We start from the raw sequence: 15,471 nt of genomic DNA on the forward strand, positions 1-15,471 counted from the left end.
TGCTATTGAGTGTAAATATTCAACAGTATCTTTCGCCTTTCTTTGACAACTGATAAAAGAACCGTGGATTTTGATTTTTTCACAGTTGTACTTCCGTTACACTTAATTAGTAATTGGGTAACGATTAGCCTTTCTTGCAGGAATATTTACTGAGGTCAGGGACCATTTGGGCGAGGGTATTATTTATCAGCAGTAGCTCGCAGTTTCAGTTGTTGTACCTGCATAGCAATATACTTCCATGAGGCAGATTAAAATCAATACCAAAATAATCATCACATAGGCTTAAACATATGAAAAACGCCATTATAAATTCAATTGAACACAAAATTTTATTTAATTTTGATAATTTTAAGTTTTCTAAAACATAAATTTGTTTTTAAAATCATAAAAATATAATTAGTTAATTCAAATCTCATATAAAGCTCCCAGTTTTATGAAAGATTCTGTCCCACACTTTTACACTTTTTATCAAATTTCATATTTCGAAGCGACGAAGTGTGTACAAATATCAACTATGTTGCATTTGTAAGAGAAACAGTGCAGTATTTTTAACTCAGAAAAATCAAAGATTTGTGCGCCTATGTCATGTGTCTATCGATTAATGTAAAGACTAAATCATAAAAAAGTAATTATCCGACCAGTGTTACACGAACATCCATAGAGAATAGTAACAATTAATTAGTTAATAAGGAAATTATATTTTTTAATTCGATATAAATCATGTGATTCCGTGTGAACGTTATTGGAACAGAAGAATGTAAAAAAATGTTTAAAGAAATTTTAAACAGATTGAAATTAGTTTCACAATTTGGGCAGAATGAGTCACTTATAGTGCATATCATTATTGGCGTTCAGCAAACCAGGCAAATTATATCAATGGATCTTGGTAAAGTATATTAAAAAAAGTAAAAAAATAATAGAAACATAGTTACATGTTTTAGTTTGTTAGCCGGATTTGTTTTCTCTCAATCGATTTATGACCTTTGAACAGCGGTATACTACTGTTATCTTTACTTAGCTCTGCATTGCATAAACTTCCCAATGTCGTGTTCATTAAAACATGTGTAGAATTAGTTCTAATAAAAATCATTACCTAATGTGTGTTATCAAAAACAACCACATAGAATGAAAACAATTAAAAAAAAAATAAGGAAATTGAAACTTGAAAAAAAGTAAATCATGTGAGACCTGCATTTGTTTTTACACAGAACAATGAAAAAGTGTTTAACAAGGACATTTATAAAAAGTATATATTTAATGTGACTAGGTGCATTGGAATTGTATCAAGCTACACTCTGTTGTCATTTGTGTTATTGTGCTATGGTAAACAGTTCGTATTCTTGTCATTCATTTTTGCTTATATGACATTTCTATATACCATTTGGTGTTTCTTTGTTGCTTTCTTTGGCCTTTTCTATATTGATCAAGATTACTCAAGATTCATACAACCTTCTGCTGTTGTCTGTTCTATGGTCGGATTGTTGTCTCTTTGACACATTCCCCATTTAAATTCTCAATTTTATTTAAAAGACAATCTTGACTACTGTATCCCTATTTGATTTTAACGTTTTTACCTATTCAGTCTGTGTGTTTTGTTCACACATTGTTGTGTCATAAAAATGAGGGGTTTCGTTAGCTTTGGACCAAGTTCAATCCACCATTTTGTACATAAAGGAATGTCTGTACCAAGTCAGGAATATGCCAGTTGCTATCTATTGGATTGATATGTTTAAGATTTTGATTTTGTCATTTGCTTAGGGACTTTCCTTGTTTAGCTATTGCATAAAATTCCCTTTTAGATATTGTCAACGTTGTAAAATAGCCAAATATAATATGACTTTGCATTCAATTAAACAGAAAAATCAATATAGTAGATTAAACACATATATAAATTGAGAAGTTAGATGGTAAAAGTTTAATGTCGACAGACATCTTTTTGTTATATTTCCTCTTCTGATTTTTGTCAAGTGGATATATTAAATGAAAATTGCTTATTTCAATACACATATACTACTGGTGTTGATAAAGAATATAACCAATGAAAAAAGTGAAGTTAAACAGCATGTTATCAGACATTTAAATTCCTAACTATACAAACTTGTTCGGAAATATTTGTTTTGTTGCCAAATGGGACAGTTTTTTCCGTTCTCCTAAAACGCATATATAAATGTTTACGGTTATCTTTTCACGGTTAAACCCTAAAGCAGAGATATCATCATTTATACAACTCCACACACGATAATCCTATTTCCATGTTTCTTGTCTGGATATCTGCTTACTGATATTGCCGACAAGATGACTAAGCAGATATGCCATCTTTTATTTTTTCCCAGAAAATTCTATTTCCATGTACGTCGTTCGGGAATTCAATATAAGTTTGTTTCTGAATAACTTCATATAAAACCAAAGGTAACTCCTCTGGAAGCAACTGTTCGTAGAATACGAGAAAGAGAACATTTTTTCCATTCCTTGAATGAATACTTTCCATTCTAGCCATGTTGAATTCAAACATACAGTAATAAGACTGTAGAAAAGATCTTGTAATTATACAGATAGTCTTTCTGCTGCTTTCGATAGCATGTATAATGTTATCTGTTATATCTTCTCCTGGAACAAAATCCCGATGATGTAAACATAACTTTAAATTTCCTTCTTTTTCAAGATGTTGTATGCAATCGTTCAAAACAAATGTTCGGTCTTCTTCTGAATATGACACAAAGGCATCATAGATATAATCCAACTTGTTTTCTGAATGTGTTTTAGACCGAAACCGGTTCTTAAACTTTATTTTATAATATAAGAAGTGAAGTCTACCTCTTAATGTATAAAACATAAAACGGAGTTTCTGTCTGTGTCTATGAATAGCAATTATAACTAATATTGCTACGAAGATGAATACAGTGGAACACGTGATTATTATTGAAATAAAATAGTTCAAACAATTTGTCTGTAAAACAATTATTCCTTCTTCAAATGAATTGAATTCTAAACTACTTGTTTGGTTAAACATGCATGTGTACTGATCAAAATTTATAAAATGACGACGACTAATTCTCATCCAATTCAGAAAGGGAACTCTGGAACAGTCGCATTGAAACATATTGTTGCTAAAATCAACTTTTATTTTTTTGCTTTTGTCAAGAAGTATGTCAACATTTTTCATTGATTCGTCATCTAGAAAACGTATGTCATTATTAGACAAATTTAAAATCTCTAGATTTACCAAATAAGACAAATCAAAATTTACATCTCGCAGCTTATTTAAACTTAAATCAATTATGCGCAGATACGGTTGGTCAACGAATAATTTAGAAAATAGATGCTTGATTGAATTTCTCGAGAGACAAACATACTCAAGTCTGCTTATTTCTGTTAGCATGTAGCTATTTTCCGCTAAGAACGGACCAAGTGAATTACCTGTTAAGTTCAGAAATTTAACAAAAGTAAGATTAAGATATATCTTATCTATCCAATTGTCACTTAATTCAAGACTTTGCAAATTGACTGGTGCTGGTATAGAACGTTCTTTACGGAAAGAACGCTTTCCAACACAATGGTCATTGTTTGTTAAATGAAGTTCACGTATTGGCGTTTCAAACAACAAAACATTCATATCTCTCCAAGGCACTATTTCTTGTACAAGAACGCTATTCATTTTGAGAACTTCAATTTGTGTCTTGGATAAGCTGAAAATGACATCAATCAATGTATAAGGTTTAGATAGAAGGTTATAGCAAACAAAGTCTAGTTGTACATTTTCAAGCTTGGTTAAAAACGAAAAGGTTCCTGTCTCTATGAACATAATATTGCAATGTATAATGCTTAAATTTGTCAAATTGGACGCGTATTTGAATGTGTCATTATACAAAGAAAAATTGCAGACACCACTAAAAATTAGTGAAGAAAGATTATGTAAAGAAGAAAATCCAATCCCTAGAATTCTTTCGTCATCGGAATTAACATCTAGTTCCATCATTTCCAACATTTTCAAATCTTTAACTGTTTCATCTGGAAAAATGAACGTAGACAGTACTTTCCGTAGGGGATGATTATTTTGAACAGACAGTTGTTTCAGTGACTCTAAAGGTTGAAAACAACCAGGTGGTAACTGTTCCGTATTATATCCAAGGTTATTATTGTTTAGTCTTAGAACGTGAAGGTTCTTAAGTCCTAAAAATGTCTTTTCATTTATTGATTGCAAGTCGTTATTTGATAGATCCAGTATGCTTAGATCCGTTAAATGTTCAAAGGTATGATTTGATATTTCTTTCAATTGATTAGTCATCAAGTTGAGATTACGCAATTTCGGAAGACCAGCGAACATTTGTTGATTGATTAACTGCAACGAATTAAATAATAAATTCAGAACAGTTAGATTGTGTAACGATTGAAACGCATTGGGTTGAATATTTTTTATGAAGTTACCACCGAGATTAAGCTGGTGCAAGTTTCCAAGTCCAGTGAACACTCCTTTAGTTACTGAATATAATGAATTATAAAATAAATCCAGATTAACAAGCTTTGGTGTGAATTGGAAAGTATCGTTTTGTATTTCTTCGAACCCGTTATTGCTCAGTTTTAGTTGCTGTAGGTTAACAAGTCCACCAAGTGCGTGTTCGTGAATTGAGTTTATGTTATTGTAGGACAGATCCAATACAATAAGGCTGACTAAATGTTTGAATACATTTTTTAGCACACGAAATATTTGATTCCTACTGAGAGAAAGAAACCGCAGATTCTGGAGGCCTGTGAATAAATTTTCGTTGATTTGCACTGATTTTGTTGACAGAAAGATCTAAGAAAACCAACCTATTAAAAAGGGCAAAAGTTTGGTTGAATATTTGTCCGATTAAATTATTTTGAAGATAGAGGTAAACTGTGTCAGCTGGTGTATCTGGAACAGCTGTCAAGTTTTTGTAAAAACAATCAACGTGTAATTCATTATGTTGTTTAAAATGTTTACAGTGGACATTTGTTGCCGTTTTTCCTGGTACAATGTTGTCATTGTAACAGTCCCCAGTGAACAAAGAAGCCATCAATAATACCTGTAATAACATAGCTTGCCTGATATCGCCTGGTGATATAGTCTTTACTGAAAAATATAATGACTCTTGAATAAGAAAGGACATGTCATTGGCGCACATGAAACAATTTCGTGTAAAAAATACGATGCAAAGCATATTTTCTAGAAGTTATTGATTTGTAAAATTGGGTCGAATTACTTACAGATTGAATAAACATCCGAATACTTTTCTGTAAAGTTTTTTTAGTCAATGGGCCAGATATATGTTTATTTTTATGATGTCTTTACACTAAATCCATTGGATGTTGGATGTGAACTGAATAATATTTAAGTCTTCGATGCATGATTTTTTTATTAGTTGATAGTGGCTTTGAACTAGCTGTCAGTAACTGCGAGTACTCTCAGATCTGTACTTAGTGTCTTTTTGTAGTTAGGACGTAAAAGTACCTGGCCACGTCCACTTGTATTTGTAGTATTTATATTATTATCCATCTGATGAGTTAGGTCTTTTGCAACTGATTTTTATAGTTCGTTCTTATGTTGTATTGTTACACCACTGTCCCAGGTAAGGGGGAGGGTTGTGAGTTTAGCCCCGCCACATTCTGTATGTATGTACCTGTCCCAAGTCAGGAGCCTGCAATTCAGTGCACATGGTTGTCGTTTGTTTATGTGTTACATATTTGTTGTCCGTTCATTTTTTGTACATAAATTAGGCGGTTAGTTTTCTCTTTGAATTGTTTTACATTGTCATTTTGGGGGCTTTTATAGGTGACTGTTCGGTATGCGCTTTGCTCATTGATGAAGGCCATACGGTGACCTATAGTTGTCAATTTCTGTGTCATTTGGTCTCTTGTGGAGATTTGTCTCTTTAGCAATCATACCACATCTTCTTTATATATGTACAGTTTATTTCAGGTTTTTAAAGTACACGTTAGCTCTGTTCAGAGAGTTTTTCAATGTCGTGTGTTAATTGAATAATGTGTAGACAAGAATATTATAGAAATAATTATCCTACCTGTGTTATAGAACAGCTACACTGAATGAACACAATTTTCAAATAATAAATACGGAAATTAAAGTCTGAATATACAAAAGAAATCATGTGATTCTAATGACGCAATCATTTGTTATTGTACTGAGCAATGTTAAAGTGTTTAGGGAAATTGATTAAAAAATATATTTTCTTAAATCGTTTAATCTAAATTGAATTCAAGATTAGCACAAATTGAATCGTTTGCAGTTGATATCGTTATATAAGAGGGACGAAAGATACCAGAGAGATATTCAAACTCTTATATCGAAAAAAATGACAACACAATGGCTACAAAAATAAAAAGACAAACAGACAAATAATAGTTCACACAAGACACAACATAGAAAACGAAAGACGAAGCAACACATACCCCACCAAAAACTTGAGAGTGATTTCACAGTGTCATTCAGCAGACATTCAGCAAAATAGGAAACAATTACAAGTATTACAATCATGGTCTTTGATATCTAAACTAGGTGTCTGTAACTTTTTATACCAAGTCGAATATTCATATCGTACCACAAATCACTGAGAGCGCAAAACTTGTCATTTGAGAAAAGGCTTTGCACAGATTATTTATTCTATTGTCCAACAAACTAACAATTCGTTTATTCGTTGGGTCATTTTATGTGTGACTTTCGACAAGGGATGAATATCTTACATTTTCGTATGATATAAAAAAAAAGTAAAATCGTAAAATACAAAGTCCGATTAAAATTTAAAATGGAAAGTCAAATGACAAAATCAAAAGCTAAAACACGAACGAATATACAACTGTCATACTTGGTACAGACATTTTCTTGTGAAGAAAATAATGAGTTAAACCTGGCTTTAAAGCCAGCTTTAACTCTCACTTGCTTGACAGTCGCATCAAATTCAAGTACATCGACAACGATGCGTGGACAATATTAACAGACACAATAGATAAAAATGTCACAAAAAGGAGAACAATACCAACACGAATCCTACCAAAAACTGGGGAGAGGGTAATCCCAGGTGCTTCGGAAGGGTAAAAAGTCCTGCTCCACATGTGGCACATGTCGTGTTGTTCATGTTATTAAAAAACGGTAAATAGTCTAGTTTGATAAATCACATTCGAGAAATGGAACGGGACAGTAGTTACGATATAAGGAACAATACCGATATTATCTTAAACGGATATTCCATAACGATCAACCAACTCGTGATGACGTCAGAAAAATCTACGAAGTGGTGATTTTAACATCATCATTTGGAACTCTATGACGTTAATATATCAATGTACACAGATATATGTAATAAATAATACAAATCAATGGAATGAACTGATTACTCAGGATAAATACACCTTCGCGTAAAGCAATATAATCAGTTAAAAGATCACAACCATGTAATATCGAGAAATGAATTGCATGCTAGTATTACGATAACGGACAAACATATTTGTAGATTTAACTCTTCGACTTGTGAGTTATTTTTACTACATTACGTTGCCTTTGTATGTAAATTGTACTAATATGTGTCTTATAAAAGTATTTAGAATAAATGATCTCTCGGAAAATCCCAAATACACAAAAAAAATCATTTGACAAGGATGAAATTTGACGAATCATAAGTCTTTCGTGGCGTTAATGAACATTAATTATGTTGTTAATAGTAAACAAAAAGGTAAACAAATAAATTGTCGGCATAACTATGGGAACAAACTGTGTGCCTCTCCTTGTCGACCTCTTTTTATTTTCATATGAATCGAAGTTCCATCAGACATTTGTTTTTGAAAAACAAGAAGATTAAAGAAGACAGGATATTTAATTTCAAATTCAGATATATTGATGATGTTTCTTTCTTTAACAATCCAAACTTTTCTGCAGTTCTGAGTTCCATTAATATGTCCCCCAAAACTAGAAATTAAAGAAACAACAAACAGGGCTTTCTTCTCTTAAAATTTAGACTTATACCTCGAAATTGACATACAAGGTCATCTCCGTGCCAGAATCTATGACAAACGAGACGATTTTATTTTTGGAATTATCAACTTTCCAAACCTAAGAAGCAATTTACCAATTTCACCTACATATGGGATATATATTTCCCAACTTAGTCGGTATTCGAGAGATTGTAGCTCTTACTCGGACTTTGTAAAGTCACCAATGTCTGGGTAGAAAGTTGATGAACCAGGGGTATGTCAACGAACGTCTCGTCCCTTTTCTTAAAAAGTTCATCGGATGGTTCCAAGACCTTGTTGATAAATATTCTGTATCAACTTCACAAATGATACACGATGGTCTTGAAGTATAGATTCTGGGTACTGACGTTGTTTATCATTTTAATAGGTTAGCGTGTTATCCTTTTGTTTGTCTTTGTGAATATTACTTTTGCTGTATACTCTGTTGTTAATGTTATCCATTTGGCATGTCTCTGTACTTATGCATCCCGTCATAATGTTATTGTTCAATGATAGTATTTGTCTTCTAGCGTGTCTTTCATTTTTGCATGTTTTTTGTCTATAAGAATATTTTTGTTTGTTTATCTTTTAAACAGATGACGTGGCTCTGTAAATCTCGTTGTTGTGTTATTGTTCTATCATTTATGCATAATTGTCTTTCATTTTTTGCTAAGGTGCCGTGTCTATAGCTATATGCCGTGTAGTGATTCTTTAATACATTTGACATGGATCTCTACTTTTACATACCGTCATTGTGCTATTGTCCTCTTGTAAATTTTGTGTTATTGTCCTATTGTAAATTTTGTAATCTTGTCTTTCATTTTTGCAAATATGCTTTGACTATATGACTTTTTGTGTTTCTTTGTTACATATTTTTTTTGTGTTTATAGTGATTAAGATTATACACAATGGTTACTGATGTACCCTTATTTGTGACATTTTTACCTACTAGTCAATATAATGGAATTTGATGCGACTGTCAAACAAGTGAGAGGTTCAGCTAGCTTTTAAAACAGGTTTGATCCATCATTTTCTACATAAGAAAATGCCTGTACCAAGTCAGGAATAAGATAGTTGTTAACCATTCGTTTGATGTGTTTCAGCTTTTGATTGTGCCATTTGATTAGGGACTTTCCGTTTTGAAATTACCTCGGAGTTCAGTATATTTGTGATTTTACTTTTTAAATAGCAAAACGGAGGACTTACTTTATTGAACACCTAAGCTTAAAAAAAATCATACCAACAATGGTTCATTACTGGCTCTTCTGCATGTTTGACTAACAAATTATCCACCAGATTGCATTAATTTCGTCCAAAGCGAACGAGGGTCTTCAGAAATACTGTGAATTTGTTTTTTTCACGTTGTGGTATTAAAAATGTGTGGATTCTAAAAAAACCTTTAAAGCTCCTCAGGTAATTTTAAATGTCGACCTTTTTCTAAAATTTTGATTTTTCAACCATGTATACCACCATTCCAAGTGTGAAATTGAAAAATTGTCTAGAAGAAATAACCCACAATGCTTTTCAACCGAGCCTTGTCAAATGGAATTTTACCAAACATAGACTAAACAGCAAAAGTAATAATTTACAAAGAAACAAAAATACTTTAACTCGTTAAAAAGATGATAAAGATAAAAAATAAAAATAAACAACGTCAGTCCCTATACTCTACACATCCAGACTATCTTGTATTTTTTGTGAAGTGGATACGGAATATTTATCAACACTGTCTTGGTATATTTCGATTAAACTTTTTTTTAGAAAAAGGCCGGGGCTTGACATACCTCAACTTTCTGCTCAGACACGAGTGACAGTTTACAAATAAAGGCAACAGTAGTATAAGAGAAAACAAATCCGGGTTACAAATTAAAACTGAGGGAAACACATCAACCATACGAGAAAAACAAAGAAACAACAGAAACACTGAATTGTAACAAAATCAAACAACAATAGAACATAGATAGAAATTAACTAATAGAAAACAACTGCTTGTTTTCTGACTTGGTACAGGACGTTTTAAGAACAAATGGCGAGTTGAACCTGGTTTTGTGGCTAGCCAAAACCTCGCGCTTTCATGGTAATGTAAAATATACCACTAAAATGACGACAAGACATGAACACTTTACAAATAAATACAAAAACGTTCAGGAAAGATAAATGCATCAATGAATAACACAAAAGTACAACTAGACAAGTAAACCACAGAATAACAACGAATACTTAAAAATAATTTAGGACAGTATACACAAAAACAGCATAGCCGAATTACGTACTGCTCGTCTCATGAATGTATCAACGCAACAAAGTCTGAGTTACAAAAGTCTCAATAACATTCAACTCATAACATTTGATGTCGATAATATACCAGGTGTTTTTGGTTCTTTTTTAGTTTTCTTTCTTAAATAGTTGATTACTTTTAAATGTTGGCGTTTAACCACACCAACAAACGACAACTACTGAACATCATATTCCAGACTAAGGAAAGGTGCAAAACAAATTCAGCTGGTTTAAACGATTTAATAGGTTCAAAACTCGCCTTTATCTGAAACATAAGTGTAACATCACAACATATAAAAACACACTATAAAATATCAATTGAAATGGCTTAACACAATCAAAAGATTTAGTACAATATGTTTCTTATGATTCAGGGAAAATTTCAAAGTCACACATAATCAAACAAAATACCTGTACAAAGTCAGAACTTTGCCAGTTGATATGCATTCGTTTGGTGTGTTTGAGCTTTTGATTTTGCCATTTGATTTGAATTTCATCGGAGTTCAGTATTATTGTGATTTTACATATTTTTGGTATGGTAAACATATTTATTCTCAGAGGAAAATATCATTTTTCTATGAATGATTTTTTTTTACAAGGACATATTTGAAAAAAAAAATATCGTTCCTTACAAATTATATAACCATGTTCTTAATACGGGTAACTTTGTAGTAATATCTGGTTGTTGTTATTGCTTCTAAGACGCCTATGTAAAGATACCATCTTTTATTTTTTTCCCAGAAACTCCTATTTCCATGTTCGTCGTTAGGGAATTCAATATATGTTTGTTTCTGTATAACTTCATATAAAACCAAAGGTAACTCCTCTGGTAAAAATTGTTCATAGAATACTAGAAAGAGAACATTTTTTCCATTTCTCGAGTGCATACTCTCCATTCTAGCCATGTTGAATTCAAACATACAGTAATATGACTGAAGAAAAGATCTTGTAATAATAATCTGCTGATTTCTATTGCATGTATAATGTTATCTGTTATATCGTGTCCTGGAACAAACAAAACTTTAAATTTCCGTCGTTTTCAAGATTTTCAATGCACTCATTCAGTACAAATGCTCGATCATCATCAGAATATGACACAAAGGTATCATAGATATAGTCCAAATTGTTTTCTGACGGATTTGTAGACCGAAACCGGTTCCTTGACTTTGTTTTATAATATAAGAAGTGAAGTCTACCTCTAAATGTATAAAACATAAAACGGAGTTTCTGTCTGTGTCTGTGAATAGTAATCATAAGTAATATTGCTATGAAGATGAACATAGCAGAACATGTGATAATTATTGAAATTGAATAGTTCAAACAATCACGCTGCAGATCGATAAGAATTCCTTTTCTAAGTGATTTTAACTCCAGACTACTTCCATTGTGAAAAGTGCATTTGTATGTATCAAAGTTAACAAAACGATTGCGACTCCTCAACGTCTAATTCAAAAAATGTTTTGCATTGACCAGTCGTCCAAATATCGTATAGTATTACTGGACAAATTCAAAATCTTTAAATCTACTAATTGAGACAAATCAAAACTCACATCTGCAAGCTTATTGAAACTTAAATCGATATTTTGTTATTTCGGCTATCTCACGAACAGTTTAGAGAAACCCTCTCTGAAACTGATATTATCAAGATGTTTGATTTCTTGATTGACAACATATTTGTTACGTTCGGAGGACGTGTTTTTCAACAGACTGTCGGCATTCCAATGGGAACAAACTGTGCCCCTCTACTCGCCGACTTGTTTCTTTATTATTATGAGGCTGACTTCATGCAGGAACTTTTTAGGAAGAAAGATAAGAAGTTAGCAATATCCTTTAACTCTACTTTCCGCTATATAGATGATGTTCTTTCACTAAACAATTCAAAATTTGGTGACTATGTGGAACGCATCTATCCAATCGAACTAGAGATAAAGGATACTACAGATACAGTTAAGTCGGCTTCATATCTTGACTTACATCTAGAAATTGACAATGAGGGTCGGTTGAAAACAAAACTTTACGACAAAAGAGATGATTTCAGCTTTCCAATTGTAAACTTTCCATTTCTAAGTAGCAACATTCCAGCAGCACCTGCATACGGGGTATATATCTCCCACTTGATACAATATTCCCGTGCTTGCATTTCCTATCATGATTTTCTTGATAGAGGGTTGCTGCTCACAAGGAAGCTATTAAACCAAGAGTTCCAAATGGTGAAGTTGAAATCATCCCTTCGTAAATTTTACGGACACCATCACGAGTTGGTTGACCGTTATGGAATAACCGTTTCACAAATGATATCGGATATGTTCCTTACGTCGTAACTACAATCCCCTTCCTTTTCATGAATATGACCTACCGAATTAGACTATTTACCGGATTTGTAATCACATAAACAACACGACGGGTGCCACATGTGGAGCAGGATCTGCTTACCCTTCCGGTGCACCTGAGATCACCCCTAGTTTTTGGTGGGGTTCGTGTTGTTTATTCTTTAGTTTTCTATGTTGTGTCGTGTGTACTATTGTTTTTCTGTTTGTCTTTTTCATTTTTAGCCATGGCATTGTCAGTTTGTTTTCTTTTTATGAGTTTGACTGTCCCTTTGGTATCTTTCGTCCCTCTTTTAGAGAAAATATGTTTGATTGAATTATTGGAGAGACATATAAACTCGCATGCTATATTCCTGTAAAAACTGACGGGTAGATTACCTGACAAATTCATGAATATTATATAGGTCATATTGAGACTTATTTGATCAATATTATTGTTACTTAAATCAAGACGTTGCAAACTGACTGGTGCTGGTATAAAACGTTTAAATGGAATAAAACCCCTCCTATCAACACAATTGTTTGTTATATGAAGTTCACGTATTGGCGTATCGAGTAAAAGAATATTGACATCTTCCCACCAGATATGTCCTAAATAAACATTATTCATTTTTAAGATTTCAATTGGCGTCTTCGACAGAGGTAAAACGATATTCATCGCGAAATAATGGTTGAAAGTCAAAATACAAACAAAATCTAGTTCCACAAATTTTAGCTGAGTTAGAGACGCACCTGTCTCAATGGATCTTATATCGCAATGTATGCTGCTAAAATGCGTCAAATTTGGTGTATATCTAAATGTGTCATTAAACAAAGCAAATTTACAGACACCCTTGAAAGTAAGAGAAGAAAGATTATTTAAGAATGAAAATCCTATGCCTAGAATCTCCTCGTTATCAGCATTAACATCTAATTCCAGTGTTTCCAACATGCTCAAATCTTTTATTGTCTCATCTGGAAGTACGAAAGCATCAACTACCCCCGGAGGATTATTCATTTGAATAGAAAGTTGTTTGATTGGATCTAAAGGATGAAAACATCCTTGGGGTAACCGGTCCGTATTATACCTAAGGCTATTCGAATTAAGTCTGAGAATGTTTAGGTTTTTAAGTCCTATAAAAGTCTTCCTATTTACAGACTGCAGTTTGTTATTTGATAGATCCAGTACACGAAGATCTGTCAAATATTCAAAAGTATAATTTGATATATTGTTTATTGGATTTAGGTGCAAGTTTAAATGACGCAACTTTAGAAGTCCAGCAAACGTTTGCTTATTGATTGAATGTATGAAGTTGAACGCTAAATTCAGCACAGTTAGATTAATCAACGATTGAAACGCATCAATTTCAATAGTTTTTATAAAATTATTATTTAGATAAAGATGATGCAGAATTCCAAGTCCATTAAACATACCTTTAGATACGTTATTTAAAAAATTACTTGATAGATCAAGAATAAGTAGCGTTGGAGTATATTGGAAGGTATCATTTAGTATTTTTCTTAACCAATTACTGTTGAGTTTAAGGTGCTGCAAATTCATAAGTCCACTAATGTGTATTCATCAACGTACATGATATTGTCGGATAGATCCAAAAACTGTAAGATTGAATAAATGTTTGTATACATTCTTTGGCAAACGTATTCTCGTATCAATATAATAGTGTAAACCACTTATTAGATAGAGAAAGCGCAGATTCTGCTGACCTGCGAATGCATCCGCATTGACTATATTAATTTTGTTGAAAGATAGATCTAACAAATCAAGCTTGTTCAAATTGTCAAAGATTTTATTCGGTATTTGTTCGATTATGTTATGTTGTAGATAGAGGTAAACAGTGTCAGCTGGTGTTTCTGGGACATCTCTCAAGTTTTTATAAGAACAATCAACGTGCAATTCTTTATAAATAAATTTGGTGTATTTACTGTTTTTTGATTGGTTAAAATTATTAGTTTTATTTTCAATGTTGTCAATTTTGATGGCGACACGCCCACTCTGACGTTGTGTCTTCATACGCCAACATGTGTGTACGTTGTTATTGTTAATATAAATAATATAAAAAGTTCTTATTTTTGATAGAAATTTATTTATAATGAATGGCAATAATTTATTTTGATTTTATTGAACCATAAAACTAATTTTTGACTCTTCACATTTTACATAATCCGTTTCGCGGATTATTCAATGTGAAGAGTCAAAAATTAGTTTTATGGTTCAATAAATTCAAAATAGATAATAGCCATTCATTAAATGTTAATAAAACTGTTTACAGTGGAAATTTGTTGCCTTTTTTTCCTGGTATAATGTTGTTATCATAATGATGTTACAGACAACAAAACACGGGTTCAAGCATAACAATTCATAGATAAAACCGTATCAGTTATATATATATAATTAACAAGTCTAAATTGAAAACTACGTTCAAACCTATGATTGCGTTGGATAAAAACTGCAATTTTTATACGTGTGCATGTAAAACAAATTTCGTTGTAGAAGGGTCTAAATACAGCACAAACAACATTTTCCAAAAGACCAAAAAAGTGAAAAAGTATATTTAAACAGAACGCATTTGACTAACAGGTCGAACAACTGATGTTCTTTAACCCTGCTGACTGCCATTGGCGATTGCCAAATAAAATTGATCACAAGATGTAACAAAATGGATCTTTATATAAATTTAATACTAAACAGAAAACAATTAACTTGTGGCAACGATGTTATGCCACCAACATAAGGTGTCAATATTTTTGTGGTCCGGATTTTGACAATAAATGTCTCTTCAGTGATGTTAGGGATCGAAACGGTATTTGGAAGGCCATATAGAATGTACCCTCATTTTTAGATAGACTCTTGAATTTTAAGAGTCAATATAGGATGAACGGATAATAT

At 32.3% G+C, this 15,471-nt stretch overlaps 2 protein-coding genes across 2 annotated transcripts in view; both read right to left on the minus strand.

Annotated features, from left to right (window-relative positions):
- LOC143046865 (keratocan-like) overlaps positions 1-13,995 on the minus strand; it is a 33,838-nt gene extending 19,843 nt beyond the window's left edge. Inside the window, exon 1 of the mRNA XM_076219925.1 lies at positions 13,827-13,995. Coding sequence (XP_076076040.1) covers positions 13,827-13,995 — 169 coding nt within the window. The remainder of the gene's footprint in view (positions 1-13,826) is intronic.
- Positions 418-4,470, minus strand: LOC143046226 (toll-like receptor 4). The gene has a single exon (XM_076219270.1). The coding sequence runs from the start codon at positions 4,322-4,324 to the stop codon at positions 2,300-2,302; it is 2,025 nt and encodes a 674-aa protein (XP_076075385.1). The 5' UTR covers positions 4,325-4,470; the 3' UTR covers positions 418-2,299.
- Positions 13,996-15,471: the final 1,476 nt, after the last annotated feature.

Source organism: Mytilus galloprovincialis, chromosome 9 (assembly GCF_965363235.1).
Source record: "Mytilus galloprovincialis chromosome 9, xbMytGall1.hap1.1, whole genome shotgun sequence".
NCBI classification, from domain to species: domain Eukaryota; kingdom Metazoa; phylum Mollusca; class Bivalvia; order Mytilida; family Mytilidae; genus Mytilus; species Mytilus galloprovincialis.